Source organism: Melopsittacus undulatus, chromosome 2 (assembly GCF_012275295.1).
Source record: "Melopsittacus undulatus isolate bMelUnd1 chromosome 2, bMelUnd1.mat.Z, whole genome shotgun sequence".
Taxonomy (NCBI): Eukaryota; Metazoa; Chordata; class Aves; order Psittaciformes; family Psittaculidae; genus Melopsittacus; species Melopsittacus undulatus.
Genome location: NC_047528.1, coordinates 37501645 through 37529179, shown reverse-complemented (window position 1 = coordinate 37529179; position 27535 = coordinate 37501645). Strand labels below are relative to the sequence as shown.

General features: G+C 37.2%; 1 protein-coding gene across 5 annotated transcripts in view; it reads left to right on the top strand.

Annotated features, from left to right (window-relative positions):
* The window catches only part of PCDH9 (protocadherin 9), a 699618-nt gene that overhangs the window by 348140 nt on the left and 323943 nt on the right, over positions 1-27535 (top strand). The window contains exon 5 of one of the 5 annotated variants that reach the window (XM_031048076.2): positions 3348-3386. The exons of 3 other annotated variants lie outside the window; for them this stretch is intronic. In XM_031048076.2, coding sequence (XP_030903936.2) covers positions 3348-3386 — 39 coding nt within the window. Of the gene's footprint in view, positions 1-3317; positions 3387-27535 lie in introns of all 5 variants that reach the window. One more of the 5 variants, XM_034059968.1, reaches the window with a different exon arrangement.

Here is a 27535-nt window from a genome sequence, read left to right as displayed (position 1 = left end):
AGCAAATGGGTTATTTTGTGAGGACTGTTCTCTTTGTTATTTGTTACCTGAGTTAGGAATTCAGAAGGATTTTCCCTACTATTTTTTGTTTGAAATATGGGGAATAAAGAGAGGGAGAAGGACATAAAGAAGTTACTTTTGAGAGAAAGAATTAACTTTTGACAGATACATTTTCAGAGCACCATTTGATCACTCTGAATTTTGGGGGTCTTTATTTTGCTTTTAAACAGGGTAATTCTGTATGCACCTATATAGCTGATAATGAACAGAGTTGCATGTAATAATATAATTATAGTTATAATTATAGTTATAGTTATAATTATATAATAATATATTTATATTAACATGTATTTATGTAAATGTATTTATGTACATGTATTTATGTTAAGCTTAAACTAACATACACTCTAAGTGAAAGTGGGCAAGTGCGTCCTTGAAGCTTGTGATAAAATGGATTTCTTGACTTTCCATAGCTTCAATGGGAAATGTACAGTGTGAAGGAATGGTAAGCTAACAAACCAAGCATGATACTTGAAAGAGTTCTCCTAACAACCTACTAATGACCTGTATTGTATGATTATAAAATACACAAAGATACTGCTGAACATGTTATGTATTGAAGATGCATTGAACTTTGCCACTGCAGCAAGTATTTACCTTTGGCTCATATCTTACAATTGTAGAATCAGAGAATCACTTAGGTTGGAAAAGACCTTTAAGATATTTGAGTCCAACCATTAGTCTAATTCTGTGAAGTCCACCACTAAACCTTGTCCCTGTATGCCACAGCTACACATCTTTCAAGTATTTCCAGGGACTGGGCCTCAACTGCTTCCATAGGTTGCCTTTTTAATGTTTGATAAACTTTTCAATGAAGAAATTTTTCCTAATATCCAAACTAAACCTCCCCTGGTGCAACCTGAGGCCATTTCCTCTTGTGCTGTATTTTTTCTGGGTTGTCAGGAGAAAATAGAAAATTAAGAGAGAGCAAAAGGTACATGCACTGCAGAAATGTGGGTATCACCAAAAACAATTTGGGAGATCAGAAGGTACGGATACCTGTAGTTCTCAGCATTTCTTCCTGGAAGATTACTACCTGCTGAAAAGAAGAAAAGCCTGTATCACTGTAGGGAGACATCATGGAAGTAGGTCAAATGCCCACATGTGACTGACCAATATGGATATGTTAATACACAGATCATTCTCATACATTTTCTTTCTGTTTTTTTTAGGGGGTTGGATTTCTGGTTTTTGGTTGTTTGGGTTTTTGTGGGGTTTTTGGTGCTCGTGGGTTTTTTTGTTTGTTTTTTATTATTTTTTTTTTTTCCTAAGTATCTTAATAGTAGTCTCCATACAGCTTGCTAGCCATCTGTCATTTAGAAGAAGTCTTGGAGACAGACTACTTGCAGTATGCTAATCCTTGCTTGTTATTCACTCAAAGTACTCTATTACTTGACCTTTAAGTAGTAAAAAGCTACATGCAGTATTTTCACGTGAAATGATAAGCTAAAGAAGCCTTGTTTGAAAATCATATTTCATGTTAGACCAGTTAGCTAGAATAGCAGACTTGGCAAACTAGGATTATTGTTTTTTGAAGCCATAAGAAAATCATAGGTTCAAAGGTTATTTTTATTATGTCAAGGTATCTTGCAGAGGTAATTTCAATCACTGAACTGTTACAAATGTCGTTCTTTAATAGCCTGTATAAATTTCAGCACTCCAGTTATGATTAACTGGAGCAGCTCATTTAGAGAGAACTGATCAAAAGAATGTAGGATTTATGATAGAATAAACAATAGAAGCAGTAATGGAGTTTATGTACACTCCAGTGTTTAACAGCCATAAGCCTTGGTTTCATCTGGAAGAAATAAAACAGCAAAATAATTGCAGCACAAACACAGATAAAAATCATGCTCTCAGATCCAAAGTGTACAGATTCCATTAAGCTTTCACTGTTATCTGGTTTCAAGCTTTTTGATTCTGTATTCAAGGTGGTAGAAATGCATTTCTTAGCCATTATTTTGGACACTCAGAAGTTTGTAGTGTTTTTTAGATCTAAAGATCTCATATTGATTTAACATGTAGGAAAAATTTGATCTTGTCTGACCATATTTCAGCACCAGCTGTTTAGGGGATCTCTTGTACAGACATAGCACCCACATCTCTTTTTCTATCAATAAATGAGATTCAATTTATCATCAGTTAGGCTATGCCTATCTATTTGCATAGACTATTTGCCCCACAAGGTTTATCATAGGAGCTTCAGTTTTGCATTTCCTTTTGTCACTCAATCTAGGAAATTCTTTATTCTGATGATTTGAATTGGATTTCACCTATGGAAGACAGAACTGTTTTTTACAGCTGACCTTTCAAACCTGTTCTGATATGTCCAGTTGAAAAAAATGTAGCTCTCATAGCACTATTCCTTAATTGAAACCTGTTCCATTGTATGTAACTCCTCCACCTAACAAAACAAAATAAAACAAAACAAAACAAAACAATAAAACAGGAGGAACTCTGTGAAATGGCACTACAGAAGTTGCATCATATTAACACTGTCATCTGTGTATCATGAAGATCTTCTCCCTAATCTTTTCCAGTGCCATTTGCTTACCTGCAAATTAATTGCATAATATTTTAAATCAAGTCTATGTCCTTGTCCTCTTTTCTTTTTCACAGCCAGTGAGTGTGACTGGTGAACAGTAGGTTTCACCAGTCTACTTTCCAAATGGGAGACAAGTTTGACTTGGCAATGCTGCCAACAGCTAGAGCAGGCTGGGGGCACAGCTTAACTGACTGTCACTAATTGAAGGGAGAAGACTAATGGCTACATGTAATATTTCCACAGTAATGAGACCAGTGCACTGACACTGCTGTGTTTCTCTGTGAGAGTCTAAAATGTTTTACAGCGATGGCAAGGCAGAACCACTCTCAACACCCTCCACCCTCACAGCCTAAATGTCATAATGTAGTGAACAAGCTGACTTGGCTGAGGAATTTCAGGCTGCTTCTTTTCCAATTCAAAATGGGAAAAAAATTGGGCCTAGTGGAAAAACAGTGGCCAGCTACAGCTCAATGCCAGGAGTGCTGCTTAACGAACATCTAATGACAACTAAAAAAAAAATGTCCCCATGCAGACCACAGTAATTACAGAGTCCTACTGATGCCATGTTAACACGATTGCTTAAATTACTTTTGAAGGTATGCTACTCTGGTGACAGAGACATGGTTTCACCAATTTAGTAAATTTAGTGTGAAAAGGAAGAGAGGAAAAACCTGCCCCGATAGGTTAAGTGTACAAGGTAAAGGCTGAACAGCATCCACCAGCTTCCATCAAAGAAATGAAGAGGTTGCATATTCAGGAAGCTGAAACAAATCACTACAATGTAGCGGGTGGGAGGAGGAGGTGGAATGGGAGGGGAGTAGAGCTGTCTCTTTAGACTCTCCAAAAGGTCCTGCTTAAAAGCTTCAGTCTACACTGAGATTTACTGTATTTTTTTCTCAATTGTACACTATACTCTGGCTTAGAAATTAATTTTGTCAACATGAACATGTTTACTGTTGCTTTCGGACTCTACCTAACTGGCTTGGCAGACAGGCAGTTCAGCTATTGAGAAATATGGGACAGCTGCTGGATCTGCCTGCCTACTTTATAAAAAGAAAGGAGGAGACTTCATCAGAAACTTTATAGCTGCTCAGGGCATTCTCACTGATCATTGTCCACCCTTACACATGTCATGTTCTAAGAAAAGTAATGAAGAGTATAATAAGGTGTGAATGGTATATTATGATGCATGAGTCGTTAGAAAAAAATGAGGAGGTTGTGTTATTCCAAGTAATTTGGACAGGGTTATACATTTAGAAATCTATCAGGAAGATATTCAGCTAGCAGAAAATTTACCTTTGTAATCTGTTCTTATTGTGTTCTTTTTGACCTGAAGACATTAATCTTTTAACAACCAAAACGTTACCATTAGAAATCCCTTGCCAGGATTTTAACATAGAAAGATATTTGTAATATTTGTTTGGCCCTCCCTGGTCATAGAACTGATTGAGTACTAATTCCAGAACAGGGAGAAGTTATAGCTGACATAAATACTCCTTAATTAATGCCTTAACAGCAGAGAAAGTATAAACCAATATTTATGTACCAAAGACTTGTGAAGGTCATATTGTTTGTGGAATAATTTAGATATCAGATCCCATAAAAGTACTTGTATGATATTATCTTCTCCAATTGGTCCTCTTACAAGACTTGAACCTGCCTCATGTTTTAGAATTACAGAGGTCCCCAACTGAGGCAAACTTTTGAACATACTTTAAATGTTATTCTAAAGGAAAATATTTTTCTCTCTCCTACTCCAGCTTAAAGGCCACCAGCTTATAAATTTTCTCACATCAGCATCAAAATCTGTTATCTCTTCTGAGTTTGGTCCTGTGTTCTGTAAAAAAAACCTTCTAAGTTGTACTGGTCCATAAAAGACATATAATGTGGACTGTGGCATAATTTATTTATTTATGTATTTATTTTTATGAGAAGTGAGGATTAATAAATTGTACTTTCCTGGAAAAATATTTTTAAAAATCTTTAAAATAACCCCATTTTTGTTAACTAATAGATAAATTAAGCCTGCATTTTTGTACTGTATGCATTTGCTATTAATCCATTTTAATTTTCTGATTAACAGCTTTATCAATAAAATTTAATTTTGGATTAGTGATGATGTTAGTCCTATCTCTTGAGATTAGAAGTGAGCTGTCTGTAGGTTTGGACATGGTGCAAGGACTGATGTTTATATGCAGGTAGTTTTCACTCAGTATACAACATACAGACATTTGTTTGACAATTTTTTACTCTAACACTTTAAAGAAGTGGTAGGATGCTACTGACAAAAACATTTGCATGATAGATAGTTGCTGAATACATGTAGGATGAGGTATTCTCAGATTTAAGGTTCAAGGACACCTAGAATGAGTTGGAAGTCATGGGATACCCCTAGTTGTTTTTCAGTGTAGACCTCAACCTTAATTCTAAAAGACTGTTAGAACCTCTGGAGGGGCTGGGTGATGGTGGTGACTGTTATCCTAAAAAACAGATGGCAAAGTGAGTGACACCTATAAATGTGCAGGCTGTGTTACTTCGCTGACAAGATGCTAAACCCTTCTGGCACTAAAGTAAAAAGACAGGTGTTTCTGGCACAAAAAAGTAGTACTGAAACTATGCCTCAAGCCATGTGGAGAGTCAGAGCCAATTTTTCAAGTAAAAGTAACTAAAAATCTAAATTGGGGTGTACATGTAACAGTACGACAGCTTCAGACCTTTCCTGTCAATAAATTTTTGATGAGTTCTAGTGCCTGTCTCATGCCTGTAGAATTAGCCGATCGCCTTTCAAATAAAACTTTAATTTTCAAGATTTGAATAGATGGTAGCTTTGCTCTGGAAACCTTGTGCAGCTCATTTCTGAGTGAAATGGCAAGCAGTATTTTTGGGCTTCTCTGATAATACCCTTTAAGTTTGGTGGTAGAATCCCTGAACTACCTTTAAGTCTGCCTTAAATATACTATAAAGTTAATTAAGTGTTCACATACCACATATTATAATTGTAATTAAAAATGTCAGGTTTAGGTATTCATGTAACCAATAGGGAAATCACAATAGTGGAAAACCCTATGTAATATTTACTTTAAGATCCATTATCACTTGGTCAACAGATTACTTTGTTTAAAAAGGTATTAAAGTTAATAGCATTTATCTGCTTGCTTGAATGTAGAAGTATTTTTCAAAAATCAATGAAAATAAAGCTTTAGTAATTTAGCACTACCAGATGGTAAAATCTCCTGTGCAATTCTGTCTTAGAGAAATTAGGTTTTTATCTTCATTTCTGCTCTCAAATTTAAAACACCTATTAACGTTTGTGGATGACAGGAAGCTGTTAAGTAATAAAAACTGACTTAGGTATTCACCAAAATAAAATCCAGTGGAACACACTTAAAAAAAAAAAAGGCTAATAAATAAGTAAATAAATAAATGCAAATGTGCCTTCTGCTTCTTGCCACGAAGTTAAACTAGTTACATCCAGCAAAAAGTTAAAACAGCTTTCTCGCATTTGTATGACAAGGCTTTTATGTATCCCCTGGTCTGCTTCTTGTTTTTCAACAAGTACAATGTCCAGTAGAGTATATAGTCAGTGCAGAATATCCTGTTCCACTTCCCTCGTCTGTTACCTTCATTTAGTCAGCTTTGCTGTCTTCCTGGCAAATGGTCTCCTTACATGCTTAGATTTGCTGGATAATTTATTATCACAGTTGTGGTGAAAACTGTGTGTCCAGTCTCTATGTGGTACTGACAGAAGGGCCACTTCAGCAATGTATTGCATTATGCTAAGAGAATTAAATGAAATTGTGATTAGAGGGTATCGCTATTTCAATGGCAGGTACAGAGCATGCAGTGAATGATATGCTGGTGACCATTGGCACATTAAAATAAACCTTATGTTCTCATCCAATCTCAATATAATAGAAAAGTAATATTTAAATCAAAAAAGATTTATGGGTCCAAAAGAAGACAACAAAGGAGGAAGCATGGCTCCATTGTCTTCTGTTGGCATTACTAACCTAAGAGTATACAGTAGAGTCCTACAGTATAGGCTGGGACGACCAACTTTTCTGTTTCTTGAGTATCTCTCATAACCACACAATTACCATGCTGAAGCCATCATAACCACCTCAATTTTCTGATAGCCATGTTAAAACAAAACAATACAAAAAAACAAAACTTGATTTTTGATAGGGATGACTAATTTAGTGCATCTCATTTACTGAAATTCAAGTGAATGAGTGTTCCAAGAAACTGTTTTTATTTTCACAGTCAGAAGTTTATATATAGTGAAACTAACCTCCTTTTACTGCCATTACTAATACCAGTAAGTCTCTTTCCTGATTGTTTTTACACCTTTTTTTTTTTTTACAATTTATGCACTCCTGTTACCCACAATAATGTTTATGTTGAGTGTTTGAAGCATTATATTCTAACCATCTCATCAGATTATCATTCAGTTTGAATATATTTGCTTCATTTGCTTCTTCAAAGAGTGCATAATATATTGATATGTTCAATAGATCATTATCCTTCTAGCCCTCAGAAAGTTTATTTCTTAATAGTCCCCCAGCCAGTAAGTGTCAAAAATGTAGTATTCATCACGAAAAAGTTATTTCCTTTTCATGTCTTACCATTTTTTCCTAACAACTACATGGAACAAGAGACTTGTTTCTCAGCCACCATCTCTTGTAAGACTGAACTCTTCATATGGATGTCTTTTGGATTAACGTCAAATTTGAAGTGTTCTGTGATGCTAGCTCTTTTTTAGTAGTTGCAGACTTTCATCTGTATTATCATTCATGGTATTTCAAGACTAACTGGAGGGAAATTCAGCTTTTAAAAGCATGAATCTTTAATTTGACCTGAAAGAACACTGGAATGCTTCTTCATCTGTCTTCTGTACTTCACCTAATTGGGCTTGGTAGACCCAGCTCTCAGTGAACGTACTAGTTACCTGTATATCAAGACTTTGGTGTGAAATTAAGTCCTTCACTGTGTGAAAAGTCACACCGTCTATAGTACTACAAGTTTCTAAGATTTCAACCAAGTGTGTAAGCTTTAAAGTATAAAGTATAATATTGTCCCTGAATTTTATTCTGAACAGATCTGGCAGAGATATGCGTAAGTAGCAGTCATAAAACCATAAAATATTTTAGGCCGGAAGGGTTATCTGGAAGTCCAAAGCCCAGCTCAAAATGAAGAGCCTGAAACTGGACATTGTTCCAGGTAAGGCCTCAGAAGTACTTAAAAGAGGGAGAGAATCCTACTGTCTTCAAGCTGATTAGATTTTTGATAATCAGCCCATTATGTGTTGCAAGACCACACTGCCGAGATACATTAAACATATTTTCCATGAGCTCTCCTCAGTGTATTTTTTTTTGCCATGCCACTTTCTATTTAGTTGGGCCCTGCCTGTATTGCTGCATGGGTTTTTTCTTTCCAGGGACATGTAGTGGTTTACGCCCAATCAGCCACGCAGCCCTCACTCACTCCCTCCATTCCTCCCCCCCACTCCTGGAGGGATAAGGAGGAGAACCAAAAGAATGTAACTCCCACTGGTTGAGATAAGAACAGTCCAGTAAATAAGGTATAACACAAACCACTACTGCTACCATCAATAATAATAATGCTAAGGGAAATAACAAGGGAAGAGAATAAAACGGCTCACCACTCATTGACTGACACCCAGCCTGACCCGAGCAGTGATCTGGCACTTCCAGGTAACTGCCCCCCAGTTCTACATCCTGGGCATGATGTGCTGTTGTATGGAATACCCCTTTGGCTAGTTTGGGTCAGGTGTCCTGTCTCTGCTTCCTCTCAGCTTCCCCTCCTCCCTGGCAGAGCATGAGACTCACAAAGTCCTTGGTCAGACTAAACATGACTTAGCAACAACTAAAACCATTGGTGTTATCAGCACTGTTCCCAGGCCGAAAGTCAAAACCACAGTACTGCAACAGCTACTAAGAAGGATTAAAAATGACTGTTACTGTTGAACCCAGGACAGGGCAGGACTCCATGTTTGATGTTACTGCATTTCTCAAGGTACCTGTTGCTCATTAATCTGGCCTGTCAAGCTCCTGAATGTCCTAGCATGCAGAGCACTTGCCCCCAGCTTGGTCTCATCTGTATATTTACAAACGTGCACTCTGCCTCAGCTTATTAGTCAAGTATCAGATGCAAAGGCAGCATTGGCCCCATTATCCAAACCTATTAACCAGTTGCCTATTGGACCGTACATGTCTGATCACAACCCTTTGACCTGGCAGTCCAAGAAATTTTTCCAGGCACTTGATAGTTCACCAATCCAAACTTTTTCTGACCAATTTATCTATATGGATACTGCGGGTAACAGTGTCAAAAACCTTGCTATCATCACTCTACACCTTTTTCACCAAGACAGCCATCTCATCATAGAAGAAAATCAGGTTTTTCAAGAACATTTTGTCATTGGTAAATGCATGTAGGTTATTTCAGTCTTCTCCTCCAATTGTATATGGCTGCATATGGCTTCCAGGATGATTTGTCAAGTAGTGAGACTGTGTTAACAGACCTGTAGTTCCCCTGATGATCTTCTCCCTCCTTGAAAATGGGCATGAGGTATGCCTTTGTTTTTAGTCAAGAACTCTGTCATGAGTGGACTGCATAAACTTACAGAGGATTCTTATTTCTTGGAAAGATGTGGATGCTAAACCTGAAATCCCAGTTGACTTCTATGCTCTGAAATGTACATGGGATATTTTTAATTGACTAGTATTAAAAAGAAATAAAAAGGTAATTCATATGCAATAGGTTTTGTTTAGAAAAGAAAGGCATTTTTTGTCTAAAATTCAGCTTTGAAGTATAATTTTTTTTTTAATTTTTTTTTTAATTGGAGAAAAGAGGCTTGGGTTCATCTCACAGTTATTTAAACTTCCTCTGTAGTTATCGTAATGATGCAAGTGGATCTGAGGATAAATTCAAACAGATTAGGTAGTGGTTTACTTCTGCAACTGTGTGGTTTTTTTACCCAAAGCCTAGCTAAGGATATTATCCAAGTAGTTTACACTACATGTCTTAGGTTGTGACATCTAAAAGCAGATTAAATAAAAACTGTTTGAAGTTTATTTCATTTCACTGAATTTAGACTTTCTCTATTCTAAAGATATTAAACTGCATTTTCTAATGTTTCTGTAGGAAGTAGCTATGCTTCATTAAGGGTAGGAATTTTATGGAAATTATTAATATTATTTTATAGATAATTCCCAACTGCTATGTCAATGGACAGTCTATACAGTAATTGATTGTGTTGTCAAATAAATAAAAGTTCAGGGATCTCTGAGTTGAGCAAAATATAATTACTCAAAATTAAGTTTGCAAAGGTCACCAAGTATAACACTGAAAGTACTTTTTATATGGGGAAATATTTCATGAGATTTTAAGCAATCCCCAGTGATCTGGATCTTGATTTTCTTTCTTAGCTGAGAGATGGTACATTAGCATAACACTCCACTGTCATCATTCATTACTGAGAGTGTTGTCACCTTGCAACATTCTTTTAGACAAAGAGGTAGATACCAATGAAATATAACTTACCTCCTGTATTACCAGTATTTCAGCTGAGAGTCTTCCACCCTAGTATTTGCTGATCTGCACGGTGTATAATTTAACATCTGACTTCTATGCAGATAAAATATATTCTTTTTAAATGTTGTGTTTTGAATGTGTTGGTGATAAGACTATTAACCTACCATTTGTATTCCTCAATAAGGAAATAATGTATTTTTATAAATGTATTTTAGAATTTCATTGTCTTTACACACTTTATATTATTCTCAAATAAGTTATGCTGAAATCAACTTCAGAAATGTAAACTGCTAGTTGCATTTCATTGGATTATTCTGTAGAGTAGAATGAAATCATTACATATATTGACTAAAATGTTACCATCAATTTATTTAAACAATGGAATAACACCTGTCTCTCACTATTACCTCTCAAGAAATGTAGATCATGACATGTGCACAGATGTTGTGTAGCCATTTATGTATGTCAATATTTCACCAAATAAATATGCTAAGATATTGGTGATATACTGTGTCAATGGGCACTCTATAGAGTAACTGATTGTACTGTCAGAGAAATGTAAATTTGGGATGTCTGAGCTGAGCAAATCTATGTTATCTAATTTTCTTCCTGTTAATGTCTGCCTTCCTTTTTGTGTCTATGTCCCTGCAGATATGTATACCTTAGAATCAGAATGAAGTTGACATCTACAACCTGTTCTATTTTTTTTTTTCTTTTCTATTAAAAAGCCCAAACTGTTTGTGGAATATTTTTGCCTTTTTGTCTGCTTTGACTATTCTACCATGCCAGTCACACCATGATTCTTTTAAATTTAATGTCTGCTTCTTAAAGATGTTTTCCCTTCTGTTCTAAGTTACATTGTAAAATGAATACTACTGTCTTTCATGTTCATTGTATCTTTTGGGATCCAGTAAAACATTTTTTCCCTTATATGAATCTGATCCATTTAAAGGTATCTACTGTCTGTATGGTGTTATGTATGCAATGAGTATGTGTTATGCTCATCACAGAACCAAGTTTTTAGCATGGAAGACAAAATAGAATTTTTGACAATTAACATCTCTTATTCATAGCAGAGAGAGATCATATCTATTCAGAAAAGTATATTATGAATAAAATATTCAGCACAAAGCTCTGCATAAAATTATGGTGCAATTTTCAGTGCATTAGGCCAGTCCGTTCCTGCTTCACCCACACACAACTGTCCTCAACTCAGAGTATATGAAGTGATTGCAGAGACACTTATGGTACCTTATTTCTTCCCTCAATGGCCCCAAACTTATAATAACGATGAAGAAAAGGTTAGTGCTCTTAGCATAAAAATCGCATTGTCTCTACAGCTTTCAACTCTTGCAAACAAGAGCACAGGAATCTGTAATGATCACAGTTATTCATGACCTCTTTTATTATTGTGTCATTTCCAAAACACAGTTTAGAACATTTGGCATCATGATAGTAAATTGGCATAGTGTTCCAGGAAGTGATGAATACTGTAACCTGTTCAGTCAAGTATGATAATTCAGTTAACTTTTTTTAGGCATAAAATGTGTGTTTATAATAAAACTGCTCAGAAGCATAATATCATTAAGTGTGTATAAAGCTATTTTTCTCTACTGATATCTGCAGGATTTTTTGTTTTTAACTGCTGCTCAGGTTGCCACTGTGCACAAACTGCTGCTCCATTTGTTCTGCCTTTGGATGGTCAAAAGTGTTATGTCACGCTTTTTGCTCATTTCAGTGAGTATTGTATCAGGTATAACAATTGAGTTAGTTAGATATTTGTAAGACTGCATTCTTAAGGGATAGAAAACAGTTATCATAGCTAATCTGTGTTCCCCTCTGCAAACCATTTTCCACACACCAGAGACAAAATTTATGATCTGAACTAATGAGTCCTTAAGAGATAGAGTCCTAATTCTAATTTCCAGTGCTGCTTTTTTATTCCTTTGTAATCTCAGTAACAATTTTAACACCTTGTCAGGCATTCAGGAACTTCCATCTGTGCAGCCTAGTGCATTTGTGAAATAAACCCATCTGTACAGCTGATTAAAAGTTGGATGTAGTCCATGTTTTGTCTTTATCCTGAAAGAGACAGTACTGCTGCAGCAGTTGTTGATGTAGGGCCTGCATATAGAGTGGAATGCACAAGGCTAATGGGGCAAAATAGTTTTTAGTGTTTTCAATTGTATTTAATAATTGTTTAAAATAAAATCAGAACAAACAAAGTGTGACAAGCAAGACTAATTAAAAAGACTGCAGAGTTCAAGTCTGCCGTTAGATGCAGGAAGCAACTCTAGAATTACTGTCATTTCAAGTATGTGTTAAACAGCAAGGTGAGTTCAAGCAGATTGCACTTCATGTACTCTTCTTAATCCCCTCCAAACAAACTTCTTCTAGGGTGTATGCATGTTTTTCATTGGTGTGGTAGGCAGTTTTCAGTTGCATGCTTTTAGAATAGTGCACAATTCCTTACCTGCAAAACTAGATCAGTAGAATAACTGCATCTGACTACTTGATTTGCATCTGTATTTGGTAATCAAAGACACCACCTTTCATATTCCTGTTAATCTTTATGCCACTGCTAAAAGTTTTATGGATGCAAAGTTGTACCTTCAAAAGATTTTAAGGAGCATCTCATCTTTATAAAAACAAGAAGAAACAACAAAAAGCCACCCAGCCAAATAGGTTACTAAAAATTTCAGATGAGAAGACATGGGTAGGGAGTAAATTATCTTCTCACATGGGCATATGGAAAAGAAAAAGGAAAAGAAGGAGGAAGGGAGGGTAGGTTAAGAGTTAAAATGAGAATTTTTGTCTTATAGTTTTCCAGTATCCTCAGGACAATAGTTATCACACAACTTTCTCCTCTAGCATATAAATGCACACTTGCTTTTGGGTATCAGGAGAGGTATAACAGAAGGTACTAGTTCCACACTGAATTAGGATAAAAGTAACATAATGACATAGGTTCTGATATATGGATCTGTGAACTAATGTTAATGCAAGCAAATAGATTTGCATCAGATGGCACATCACCATGCAAATATACAAGGTCATATTTTACTGGTGCAATGCCAAGGACCTCTTTCCTCAACACTGCATATATGTGTCTATGTTATATTGCTAATTATTCTAAAGGTATTTCAGACAATGCTAGCTCAAGGATATATGTCATGTATTTGCTTGTCTTGTATAGGCAAGCTCATCAATGCCCTCTAAATGATAGGAAGTGTAATATAGGGGTAAAGTAGTATTCATCACTGGATGCTCAATGTACTGCAGGACCCTTTAATCCTATTGTGCCAATAAAGAATATTGCATGGTCTTATATATGAAAATGCATCTAAACTTCCTGAGCTATGAGTAGGTCTCTTGCCCTTTATTCCAACGTAAGTATAGGGTTCATATCCATTTTATCTATCTGCAAGGGCTTCCAAAGCCTTGCTAAGCCTTCCAAAGACTGAGAAAATTTTTCTGATTACACAAGTATAATTAAAAATAGAACACAACCTTAGGCATTTAGGTAAGAAATATGGAGTATTTTAGCTAGCTAAAGATGCCAACAATACTGCACAAAACTCATGAACTGGAGCACTACAGTCTCTTATACTGCTAGAAAAAAGACAAGAGTAAGGGTTTTTTTGCTTTTTTTTCAAGGTGTTTATAGTAATCAACAGACAAGCATGACCTTAATTACCATGTTGATGCAGCTGATAATCGTATTTGGTACCAGTGTCATATATTCAAAAAAACAAAACAAAAGAAATGTCAAACTTCCAAATCCAGAGTTATGCTTGAAAAGAAGGAAAACCCAGATGTTCCAATGAAAGAATAATAAAAGTGGGATTTATTCAAAGAATCAAGGCAATGAAATAACAAAATATTAATATGAATCTCTTTAGGTGTTCTGAGAGGTGGAGAAATGTGGGTTTGATGCTTAGTTGTTGTTGTTGAAGTTGAAAAGTGAAAACACATCTAATCCTGGGGTGGGAAGCAGCAACTATAATTATACACTGCAGAATTTCTGCCCCCAGAGTACTGTTTTGTTGAATATGGTTCACTTTTTGTGATAATAACAATACGTCATTTGGTGAATTGTGAATTCCCTCAAGGAATTTATGATACAACCCTGGAGCTGAACAAATCCCAAGTGCTGTTGTCTAACTTAAACTAGATAAATGCAGTTGCTTCGTATTTAGGACAAGTGTTGCTAAAATATTTTAAAAATACTGTCTAGAATTTCAGTTTCAGGTTGTCCAGTTAAATTGCCTTGAATGCACTTTAAATTTTATTTCGCATTTTCTTTTCCCCCAAGGGCATAGTTTAGTAACCTGTAGGTGAAAAGTGATAGACATAGTTTTCCCCTCCCTTTTCAAACACATTTTTTGAGCTACACAGTCCTGATCCATCAGCTTCAGTTGTACCATCTTTAACTTCTCATAGGTGGAGAGGGCAACTCATTCAGGTATAATCAAGTCATTACCATTATTTGAGGAAGTTTTTCTTAAAGTCAGCCTATGTGAGTGATGACTCATATTCTGGTTCCTTTAATAGACTAATATACAGAAATCTTTTTCATTGTGAACTGAATGACTAAAGGTGCTCCAGGGAAGTACTGTACTGAATACAACAGAAAGAAATAATTTAAGCAATGTCACACATAAATCCCCATTGCCTTTTCACACCAGAATGTTAATTCTAGGGATATGTGACCCCACTGGAGTTTGTGTCAGTCTCAGGCAGGGTAATATAGAGGCATAGCATAACTGAGGGAATAATTTTAAGTTTGAATAATGCTGACTTCAATATAATAATGGCAAATTCACCAGTGGTTTACACTGATGTAACACAAGATATCATTTGGGTTATGAATTTTATAATAAAGAGAAGAACTTGTCCCCATGCTTTTGCATGAAAGATAAGCAAGGCAGTTTTCTATACAGTGTAATTTATTCAGTTCAGTGTCAAATTAAGCTGGATGTAAAACAAAACCAAAACATCTGGGCATCACATTTGCAATCAACTAAATTTAAAGGGCTAAAACTTAACATTTATGTTCGCCTTCCCCAGTATACTTCCTGAGCAGACATCTTTTTCAGCCAAAGTATTTGAGCAGCTGATCCAAACTCATTAATGTAACAGTATTTCAGCAAAAGTCATGCTGATAGCTATTGGTTCATTAGTGCCTGAATCCAGAAGGCATATAGAAATAGAATCAACTCACAATCTTGGCTTCAAATGTGATGCACTCACTTAAAAATAGCTTAATGATGTTTTGGAGATTTTTGTCTGTGTTTTGAGAGATCAAGATTGTATGTTTTTTGATAAAATTTCTAATAGATTTGCTTTGTTACTGCATATTTGTTTCTCACACCAAGTTACAAGCTAGTTGCCACTTATTACTGATGTGTTTATTGTTATCTTACTAAGTCATGATATTATACAAACTTTATCACGCAATTCCATTGACTAAAAATGACATCGGTAGTTATGTTAATTAATACTCCATGGTGTAGTTCTAATAAAATTAAGCTGTGCTGATAAGATGAAGCTGTAAACTTTTTTTTTGGAGCTAGAAAAAGTCATGAACAAAAAAGTTGCAAAGTGTGCCAATCCAAAGGACGAAGTGTGAACGTAGTCGGAGGCAGGAGGAATCCACAGAGAACTGTGGGAACCAAGAAATCTGTTAGTCTGTATGACATGATGATGGGATGCCATTAGTCTGAATGATTTCTTCCACCGCTGTTTGATATTCACCCTAGATTCATGTTACTAGATAGAGTTTAAAATAAAGGGAGGATCCCGAGCTGTAGCCTCAGGAAAAAGGAGATATGGTAAAACAGACAAGAATCAAGGTACATCCAAGCAACATCTCAAACAAAGAGCAGTGGCTGAAGTTCCCTAAGATACCAGTTAGCTGAGGTAACCATATCAGGCTTGTAGGATACTTCTTAGTCTTCAAGAAACTCATCATGCCTAAATGGAGAACTACAGATTAATTACGCAGGTAGAGCCTGACAACTGGAGCTTGACAGCTTGACAAAGACTGGGACAAGATAAAAGGAACGTGACTAAATTACATAAAAGGAATCTTAGGGTTTTTTTTGTTTTTGTTTTTTTTTTTTTTTTAGACTAATCCTAGAGTGGCTGGAGACCTCCTGAAAATATTTTAGCAAATCAAATAAATGGCCACAGACCATACCATGATACCATGTGTACTCAGAGAAGCACCTTGTAACATGTTTATAACCCACTGAAATACACATCTCAGAAACAGTCTTCAAACTTTTCTAGGTTAGATTTTTAGGGGCGATTAATTACACTGATTACTCTCTGGATTGCTATAGAAACATAACTTGTTTTACATTGTCCTGGGTTCAGCAGTAGCAGTCATTTTTTCCCCTTCTTGGTAGCTGGTACAGTGCTGTGTTTTGACTTCTGGGCTGGGAACGGTGCTGATAGCACGTATGTTTGTAGTTACTGCTCAAATGTTTACTCTGGCCAAGGACTTTGTGAGTCTCATGCTCTGCCAGGGAGGAGGGGAGGGCAGGAGGAGGGAGAGACAGGACACCTGACCCAGGCTAGCCAAAGAGGTATTCCATACCATAGCACGCCATGCCCAGGATGTAACGGAGAGTTACCCAGAAGGGCTAGTGCTCAGGGGGTTGGAGGAGGTATCAGCCAGTGCTCGGTCGGGCAGGGTGGGGTGAGTTATGGGTCGGTGGCTGGTGAGGTGTTGTATTCTCCTCACTTGTTATTTCCTTTATCATTATTATTATTATTATTATTGGTGGTAGCAGTAGTGATTTGTGTTATACCTTAGTTATTAAACTGTCCTTATCTCAGCCCGTGGGAGCTACATTCTTTGGATTCTCCTTCCTAACTCTCTGGGTGTTGGGGGAGCAGGGTGGGGAGTGAGTGCATGAGCTGTATGGCTGGGTTTAAACCACGACATAAATCAAAATTATATCACAATAAATCCTATCCCATGTATACTGTATGGTATTTTAAAACATTTATTTTAAAACATTTCAACTTTCTCATTGATTGTATATTATCTCAAAAATAAAGATGATGAGTTAGTATTGAAATCAGTTATTTTGCATGCAAATAAAGTTTGTCACTGAAAAGAAATTGTATTTTTAATGTTATAATTTAGGAAAGAACATAATGTGTTTTTCAAAAATATGTAATTTCTTGCATCGTCAGGTGTTTCCTCCCCCTAAAGGGAATTAAAGTGGGAACTCTGTCTACCTTTCCTGTGGTATCAGTACAGGTTTCCTACTCTGCTTTCCAAGTTGTCTAATGGAAAAACAATTCATCAGCTGGATGACAAAGTTTCTATGACACTTGTAATATGGCATTAAATTGTTTCTGTTTCAAATGATTTAACTAAAATTAGTCCTTGGAGCAAGTCTGAGGAGCAGTTATTCTTTGCAGCACTTTACCAGGTCTTTGGATTTTTCTTTCTTTTCTTTCTTTTTTTTTTTTCTTTTTCCTCTTTAATTTAGTGTAGTCTCAGGGTAGATCTCTCTTGAAAGACATGGTTCTACTGCAGAAACTATCGTGGTGTATGGATGTGTTAAAATAACAGCTCATTTAAACTGTAATCACAGAGGGTGAAACTGTATTTGAACTAATAATGTACAGAGTAGCTACATGTGGTTTGTAGGTCAAAGTATAATAGTGTGAGCATTTTTTGATTGGTACAAATTACAACCACTGTTGTCAACTTGGCTCCAAGAATCCCATGCGTTTGGGGAAAAATAATAATGTGGTTTTTAACGATGCCAAAGTACTTCAGGATATTGCTTCACCAAATATTAATTCTTCTGTGCAAGTTCCACTTTCCTCTTAGTGCTGCCCCCAATTAAAGCTTTAAGCACTTAACCTGCAGTTGCAAAAAAAAGCAGTTTATGATGGGTGTAATCTTACTCCCAGAGGTTTAATTATCTCAGTTGGTTCCCAATTAATCCATGAAGTTGTTAGGTCTTCCTTTTAATTAGATCTGTTCTTCTTGAAGAACAGTTTTATTTTTCATATTTCATTTTATTATTTCCTTCACTGGAACCCTGCAGGGTGGGAATTCTACTTTGAAATGTTCTTATTTGTTTGATTGCTGGTTGATGCTTAACGAAGATGATGTTCTTTACCCACAGCTTTCATTAAAGTTCAGTTTGGAGATTGGAATGCAAGTCCTTTAAGCATGAAAATTTGTAAATATGTACCAATTGAGCAAGTGAATACTTCTTTTGTTCTAAAATGTTTTAAAGACATTCTATGAAGTATTGTGTTTGTGAGTTTTTTTCTTGTTAAGGTACAATTTATCTTTGGTCAAAGCTCATAAAATTTAAATTTTACTGAATTTTGTGCATTTCACTGTGGTTTTGTGTTGTGGGTTGTTTTGTTTCTTTGTCTACATGGCTTCGGTTTGGCTTTGTATTTCATTAATGAATATATGTAAGAGCATGAATACAGAGGAAATTGGCTATAAAGCCATATTTTTCTTTTCACTTTCACCTGCAGAGATCTGCAGGTGGGAAGAGAAGCTTCATTATGCAGTGACAAAAACATCCAGTAAGGGGAATATTTTCTCAAGACTGATGGGAATTTCATTTACCCCTCCACTTCTGTGTCAGCTCTTGTCCTGGGTTCAGCAGTAGCAGTCAATTTTTTCTCCTTCTTAGTAGCTGTTGCAGTGCTGTGGTTTTGACTTTCGGCCTGGGAACAGTGCTGATAACACCAATGGTTTTAGTTGTTGCTAAGTCATGTTTAGTCTGACCAAGGATTTTGTGAGTCTCATGCTCTGCCAGGGAGGAGGGGAAGCTGAGAGGAAGCAGAGACAGGACACCTGACCCAAACTAGCTAAAGAGGTGTTCCATACCACAGCACGTCATGCCCAGGATGCAAATGAGAGTTACCTGGAAGGGCTAGTTCCCTGCTCGATCTGGCTGGGTATCTATGGGTGGTATTGTATTCTCTTCCCTTGTTATTTCCCTTGTCATTATTATTATTGGTGGTAGCAGCAGTGGTTTTGTGTTATACCTTATTTACTGGACTGTTCTTATCTCAGCCCATGGGAGTTACATTCTTTTGATTCTCCTCCCTTTCTGTCAGGAAGCGGGGGCTGGGAGAAAGAGGGGGAGTGAGCGAGAGGGTTGTGTGGCTGACTTCTGGCCTGGGCTTAAGCCATGACAGCTCTGCATTGGTTTATCTGATAGTGTCTTGTCCTTTGTTGTGTCGCAGTGATATTCCCTTGCTCTTTTCCATGAAAAAAATCAGTTTACCCTTTGGAACTGTGACTCAATTCTAAAGAAAAAAATTATCATCTGTGGTTTTCTTAATTGTGGAATTTAGCCAGTCAATGAGACTCAATTTCATGTATGTGTTACGACTGAAACATTTTCTGACCATGATGCACAAGCTGTGTTCTAAAACCTGCATTAGTTTGGTAGGTGTTTATTTTTGTGTTAGTTTTGCAGATAGTGAAATAACTGTCCATTCAGAATTCACTGTACCATTTAAACATTACTTAATAATCAGTTAGTATTCTTTATGCAAAAATAGTAAAGTTCAAAGAAGAAATCCATATTCAGGAAGACAAATGAAAGTAATAACCAAAATAGAATCATAATTGTTGTTCATAGATTGCATTCACCTCCTCAGACATGCATTTTAACGAAATTACATAGCCTACATAAATAAGAACAAGAAATAGTTGTTACAGAGAGAAGATATATTTTTCTACAGTAATTGGTGGTAGTGTAGTGTAGTAGTGAAGTAGTCATAATTTTGTTTTTATGAGGAAAAATGTAAAAAAATACTGGTTTAGCTTGTGCGTGGTTTTTAGAAACAAACAAAGATGTCTTCTTCTTTAATCAGAAATTAAGAACTGTGAAAACAATTTTTAACTCCTTCAGATTTCATTGTAACCTTTTACACCTAAGCCTTTGCAGAGACAATTTATCAGGTGTTGTCCATATAGAGAAGGTGGTGGTATTTAAGTGACTAGAGAGAACAGCAAGGAAGAGCCAAGAAATGTACATTGTCCTCTTCTGATCCCTGGATAGTAGTTAATGGGTGGAAATCTGAAATATTGTTTCTGCTCTTCATGTTTTGTGTAGGGCTGTAATAGCTTCTATGTCTTCCACAGAAATGGCTGTCATTCTAGCAATGTCTAGCTAAGTCCATAAAAGAGAAAGTGATTATAATCCTGATTTGAACAATCACCATGAAACACTATTTAAAAAAGTAAATTAAAAATGAAGTCCAGTGACTACGCTTAGTATAGGTAATTTTCTGCTGATGTGATTTGCCTTTCTGCTTTGTGCAAAAATTGCTTTGTTAAAAACAAAATGACCAAGTAACAAATCAAAACAAAAAAAAAAAAAAAAAAAAAAAGAGAAAGACAACAAAGCCTCCTAAGACCTACTCAGCTTCCTATTTTGTTTTATTTTGTTTTGCTTGTTAGGATTGTGTGGGTCTTTTAGGAGCTCAGGTTTGCTCTTTCCCCAAGTATGTAGGCTACATCTAATATTATCAGATACAATGGCACAATAGATCACCTTAGAGAGAGCACCTTATGCTGAGGTAGTGAAATCTAGAATTTAGCTAGGTCTGTCTCTTGTCTAGTCCTGTGCTGGACACCCTGGATACAGGAGCACATTTTACCATTTGGCTGAATTCACCAGAAAGCTAGTCTGTACAGTTCCAAACCTCCATGCACTGTAAACCAAGGTTCAATCAGAGATCACAATATGGATGTCCATTTCTAAAACTCACTCCTGATTTAACCCAAAATGCTCATGTAGGTGAACACCTAGAGACATGCAAATTTCAACTGATCTAAATATAAATGTGGATCTCTGGCAGTCCAGGTACGTTTAGTATTGTTGAACTAACAGTACCACATAATTAATTTTATTGAAAACTGTATGTTACCTGATTTTCATGCTAACGTGTAGTTAGTTGAACAGTGCAACTAAAGTAACTTTTTAGTTTGCAAGGTGAATTTTTTTAATAAACATTAAAAATAAAGATTAAAAATAAGATTATGGGCAGATGGAACTGTGGCAGAAAATTTAATATTGTTGTAGCTACATTTTGAGGAATAAAAACATGATATCACACTGTGCATTGCTGTGAAATTGTATCTAAATGTTTAAATTGAAAAGGCAGTGAAATTCCCCAACATCTTTTCTTGCTGAATTTCACATATGCTAGTGGCTGAACATGTTAAAGAACAACCATTAATGTGTGCAACAGAGGTGTATGAGTATTCTGCTAAACTCCCAGATGTTAAATTTAACGTAATAAGGAGAATGAAGGGGGCAGAAAGCTGGTGTTATCATAGAAAATGCTGATACTGGACCTTGCTAATACCTAACCCATGGTATTTTGACATTATGGGGAGACTTTCCATCCTCTTCATCTACTCTAATCATAGACTTTCACCATGTTATCATGATCTCAGGTCTTCAGGCTAGCATTAATACAGAAGTATTTTAGGTAGTGCCATTGATGTACGAAGCAGGTGGCAGAGGGGATGAAATAGGACCAGCTGTTAGAAAGAATATCTTTACTGATAGCTATGCAATTGGAAATACTGGGAAAAAAAAATAGTACGAATAAGCTTTGGAGTTTTCTAAGACAAATCACTGGGCTTTGTTTCGTACAAGCCTGGATGTAAAACTTGCCAGTAGATGGCATGACCCTACCCTTCAGTTATCAGTGCTCCCTAAGTAAATGAAATGAGAAATCAAGTTCAGCCCCAGAGCGTTGATCTGTGAAAGTTAAGTACACTTCAGGGACAATGTGATAAAGCTGAAGATGTGGCTGTTGGCAGGTCGATTAAAAGGGAATGAAGAAAATAGCAATTTCGTATAACTAGAAGAATTTATACAAATATTTTAAAAAACACAGGTAACTTAAAAATATAATTTTGGGATGTAGATGATTTCTATTATGTGTGAAATCTTTATGCTGATTTTTATTAGTATGGGGTTCCTAATTGTGAAGTCTAACCTCTGAAATTGCTCTAACAGACCTTTGTTCATTAGGCAGTAATTAGAAAGGCACCATTAGCATCTATGCTGTGAACTTTTCAGTGTAGTTCAGGACACATGGTAGTATAGCCAATTAAAACAAAAACATTTAAGTGGGTAAGAAAACTATTAAAGCCAATTCATTAGACCTGCATATTTTGGGGTCAGTGGTACAGAACATGCACATCAAAGCAGAAAAAGCTTGAGTTGCTAATATGCCCCAAAGCACTGAAGTGAGCAGCATTGCAGATTGTGAATTTGAGAGGTAGGGCAGCCTTAGGGTACTGATTACATTGATGAGGGTATGGTAATGACTTAAGCAGCTGTCAAGAGTTACAGAGACCAAAATCCACAAGGATGTGTGACTAAGTAACAGATGCCTTTAAAACTGTCTGTTTTGTTACTGTTCAGTAACTTACAGCAAAACTTTAATGAGGTGACCTCCACAGCATTTTGCACATAGATTAGGGATTTTTTCAGTTTTAAGAAGCCAGGTTTCTTATAGCAGTGGATGAGCTTGGACATTCTGATTTTAAGAGCTCCCAATACTTATGTCGGATCAGAGAGAAGAAACAGGGGAAGAAGGTAATCTGGAAGAATGCTGAATAGTAAATTAATTCAATCGATACAGGGCTTTTTTACAACTATACAAATCCAACTGAGAGCAGACACCAGTGATCCTTGAAGGTCGCTTTTAAGACCAGTGTTATGCTGGACAATTCTGGTCAGGTTGATCTAATGTCCAGTCATACTGCAGATACTTCTGATAAATTGACCAAAGCCTGCAGACCAAGAATCAGAGACATTAGTAGGTTGTTCAACAACTTTAAAGAATCTAGTGACTGAAATTGTAATTTGTTTTCAGAGAAATTTTCTTTCAGAATGATTAGTCTTCTAAAAGTTAGGTGCTAGGTGCAGATCAGTCATGCTAGGGGTGTCTATGGTCAGTGCAGAAAAACAAGCATCTCAAGGCAGTGAATCAGTCTGTTCAGGGTACCTAATTTCTGGTGATAGAATTATTCTCTGGAGGATCATTCTCTTTTGTCTACAGAGGAGGACTTGATGAGTAATTTAAATTGGTTGCCTAGCTTTCAGAAGGTGGCAGAAAAGGAGTTAAATAATACTGTGCCTGTGACAAATTATGCAGTTAGTATGACTATATAACTATCTGCCCATATCCTACCCATTTTGCTATATTCACATATTCCAGCACTTGCAGACTACTTATTAAATATATATAGCCAACTGTCTTTTACTTTTTTTTTTTGTCCCCCCATGCTGTAGTCCCTACAAATGTTCCACCAATAAAACTGAATTGTGCTGTTTGGACAGTATTGTCAGTAGTAGGGTGCAAAGTGGTATTGGCCTCAGGAGACGTGTAGGAAATCACTGGCATCTGACCTCAGTTAAGCTTATACAAAGTGCTGAAAAAAACTCACGCTGGTTGTAATAATTCTTCAGGGATCACCATCTTTCCCTCCTGCAGTTCATGTGCAGCTCTTTTAATGATCAGCTCAGTGTTTTTATCCACAGCGAGGACAGAAGTGAAGATAGTTGAAAATCAATCAGCAATGTGATTAATCACTGTTAACATAAGAGCAGGATACTGCCAACTGTTGGTATGCACTGTTTAGTTTGAGTGCATTTATCTGGGGAGGTAGAAGTCTCTCTTTACTCTGACGATAGTGGCCCCGCTGCTTCCAACAGCTGCTGAAATCAGGCATGTTTCATTGCTATTAATACAACACAAGAAATCATTATCATTGTGCTGAGGTGCTGGACACCTGTTATTCTTTCTTGTCTGAATTCTAAAGTAAAATTAATAAGATGAATATGCTCTCAGTGAATAAAATTTTATTAGGTAAATGGTTTTGTCCTAGTCAGAGTTCAGTACTGTCATTTGACCTGGCAAAATGATGCAGGAGGTATTCAAACTAGTAAGATTCAAGAGTAAATTAATAAGAGTGTAGTTCTCTTTTAAACCAGGTGTGAATAGTCTTCTATGCTGACATACTGTGTGATAAAAGTCAAGGTTTTACGTATCATTCTTGCATCTCAAAATTACACTGCCTTTTTCCTGCTGTTTTTGACAGAACATCATTAAGATTTTCATTTTTTTTTTCCTGCTTTGCTTCCTCATTGAAGATGATGGATTGTTGCTTCCTTTGACTGTCAGCTAGCCAGTGAATAACTAGTTAAGAGGAGAATATAGTACCAAGCCCCTTTCCATTTCATAGAGTCTTAGACTTTTAACTGTGAAGGCAAGCATTAAATCTGCCCTAACCTATTTACTGTAGGCTGCTGTCCACCACCTCGGTAAATGAGTGCTGTTTAAGTTAAATAAATGACAGTAAAGAGTCCATAGCTGAATGATAACACTCTCCCTGTTTGAGAAAATTAAAACCCCACCATGGTCACAAAATGTTTTATTGTTTGTGGAATGATTTGCTTTCCCCTCCCCAGGTTATTAAAAGCTAGATTTTCAGTATTAAATTCCATTTGTATACTGAAAAGCTTTTGCAGACAATAAGTTTGTACAACTTTAGTTTGAAGAATTTTATGAACTCTTTCAAGCTATTCCCTGTCCTTCTTGAACGGAGGGCCCCAGAACTGGACACAGTATTCCAGATGCAGCCTCACCAAGGCAGAGTAGAGGGGGAGGAGAACCTCTCTTACCTACTAACCACACCCTTTCTAATGCACCCTAGGATGCCATTTGCCTTCTTGGCCACAAGGGCACATTGCTGGCTCATGGTCATCCTCCTGTCCACTAGGATCCCCAGGTCCCTTTCCCCTTCACTACTTTCCAGCAGGTCAATCCCCAACCTAAACTGGTACATGGGGTTGTTCTTCCCCAGATGCAAGACTCTACACTTGCCCTTGTGGAATTTTATCAAGTTTCTCTCTGCACAACTCTCCAGCCTGTCCAGGTCTCGCTGAATGGCAACACAGCCTTCTGGTGTGTCAGCCACTCCTCCCAATTTAGTGTCATCAGTGAACTTGCTGAGGGTACACTCAGTTCCCTCATCCAGGTCATTGATGAAAATATTAAACAGCACTGGTCCCAGCACCAACCCCTAAGGGACTCCGCTAGTCACAGACCTCCAGCTAGATTCTGCCCCATTGACCACAACTCTCTGCCTTCTTCCTTTCAACCAGTTCTTGATCCACCTCACTACCTGATCGTCAAGCCCACACTTCCTTAGCTTATCTACGAGAATGCTGTGTGAGACAGTATCAAATGCCTTAGTGAAATCAAGAAAAAACACATCTACTGCTCTACCATCACCCCTCCACCTAGTTACTTCCTCATAGAAGGCTATAAGGTTGGTCAAACATGACTTCCCCCTCATAAAACCACATTGGCTATTCTTAATGACCCCCTCATCCTTGATATGCCTAGAGATGGAGTCAAGAATAAGTTGTTCCATCACCTTTCCTGGGATGGAGGTAAGGCTGATGGCCTATAATTACCTGGGTCCTCCTTCTTGCCCTTCGTATAGACTGGCTACTATTTTATCTCCCCCTGACCCTTTATTAAAGAATGACACTGAGTAATCTATGCAAAAAAGTAGGATAAAGAAAACATTATTTACCAGTCTAACCTCTGTACCTGTCAAAATCTTGGAGCAGATTCTCCTGGAAGGCATGCTAAGGCACATGAAAAACAACAAGGTGCTTGGTGACAGCCAGCATGGCTTAACTAAGTAAATCCTCCTTGACCAATTTGGTGGTCTTCTATGATGGGGCTACAGAACTGATGGACAGGGGTAGAGCAGTTGACGTCATTTACCTAGACTTGTGCAAAGCGTTTGACACTGTCCCACACAACATCCTTGTCTCTAAATTGGAGAGACATCAATTTCATAGGTGGACCACTCAGTGAATTAGGAACTGGCTGGACGGCAGCATGCAAAGTGTTGTGTTCAATGCCTCAATGTCCGGCTGAAGACCAGTAATGAGTGATTCTGTGCTTCTGTGGTGTCCCTCAGGGATCGGTGTCGGGAGCAGTCTTGTTCAACATCTTTGTTGGTGACATGGACAGTGGGATTGAGTGTGCCCTCAGCAAATTTGCCGATGACACCAAGCTATGAGGTGTTCGGTTGATACGCTAGAGGGAAGGAATGCCATCCGGAGGGACCTTAACATGCTTGTGAGGCGTTCTAATGCCAGCTTCATGAAGTTTAACCATGCCAAGTGCAAGGTCCTACACCTGGGTCGGAGCAATCCCAGGCACAGCTACAGGTTGGGCAAAGAAGAGACTCAGTGCAGCCCTGTGGAGAAGGACTTGGGGGTGTAGGACAGTGAGAAAATGAACATGAGCCGGCTTCAGTGTGTGCTTGCAGCCCAGAAAACCAACCATATCCTGGGCTGCATCAAAAGAAGTGTGACCAGCAGGTCAAAGGAGGGGATCCTGCTCCTCTACTCTGCTCTTGTCAGACCTCACTTGGAGTATTGTGTGCAGTTCTGGTGTCCTCAACATAAAAAGGACATGGAACTGTTGGAACAAGTGCAGAGGAGGGCCATGAGGATGATCAGGGGACTGGAGCGTCTCCCATATGAAGACAGGCTGAGAAAGTTGGGGCTGTTCAGCCTGGAGAAGAGAAGGCTGCTCGGAGTTCTCATAGCAGGCCTCCAGTATCTGAAGGGGGCTTATAAGGATGCTGGGGAGGGACTCATTATCAGTGACTGTAACTGATAGGACAAGGGGTAATGGGATAAAACTTAAACAGGGGAAATTTAGATTGGATATAAGGAAGAAGTTGTTTACTGTGAGGGTGGTGAGGCACTGGAATGGTTTGCTAAATGAAGTTGTGAATGGTCCATCCCTGGCAGTGTTCAAGGCCAGGTTGGACAGAGCCTTGGGTGACATAGTTTAGTGTGAGGTGTCCCTGTCCATGGCAGGGGGATTGGAACTATGTGATCTTCATGTCCTTTCCAACCCTAAGTATTCTATGGTTCTATGATTCTATGTTTATAGAAATTTAAATATAACTTTTACATTCTTAAAAACAAAAGTTAAGAAGCCCAGCTATCCTGAATACCCTAAATAGAAAACTGAATATAAATATTCATCAATGTGTATCTGAAGTTTTATGTATATATGTTTTGCCTACAGTATTTACTTGCCTGCAGCACATACCCATTGATAATATCTATTGCATGTCCCATGTCCATTTTCTACTGTACCTACAGCCATTTAAATTGTTTTGTTTGCTGCTCTGGTAATTTATAACAACAAGTAATATAAAATCTTAATAATGTAGATAGATAGTAAGAATAATAGAATAACTCTGTGCTTTGATTGACAGATCAGTATATGAAATAA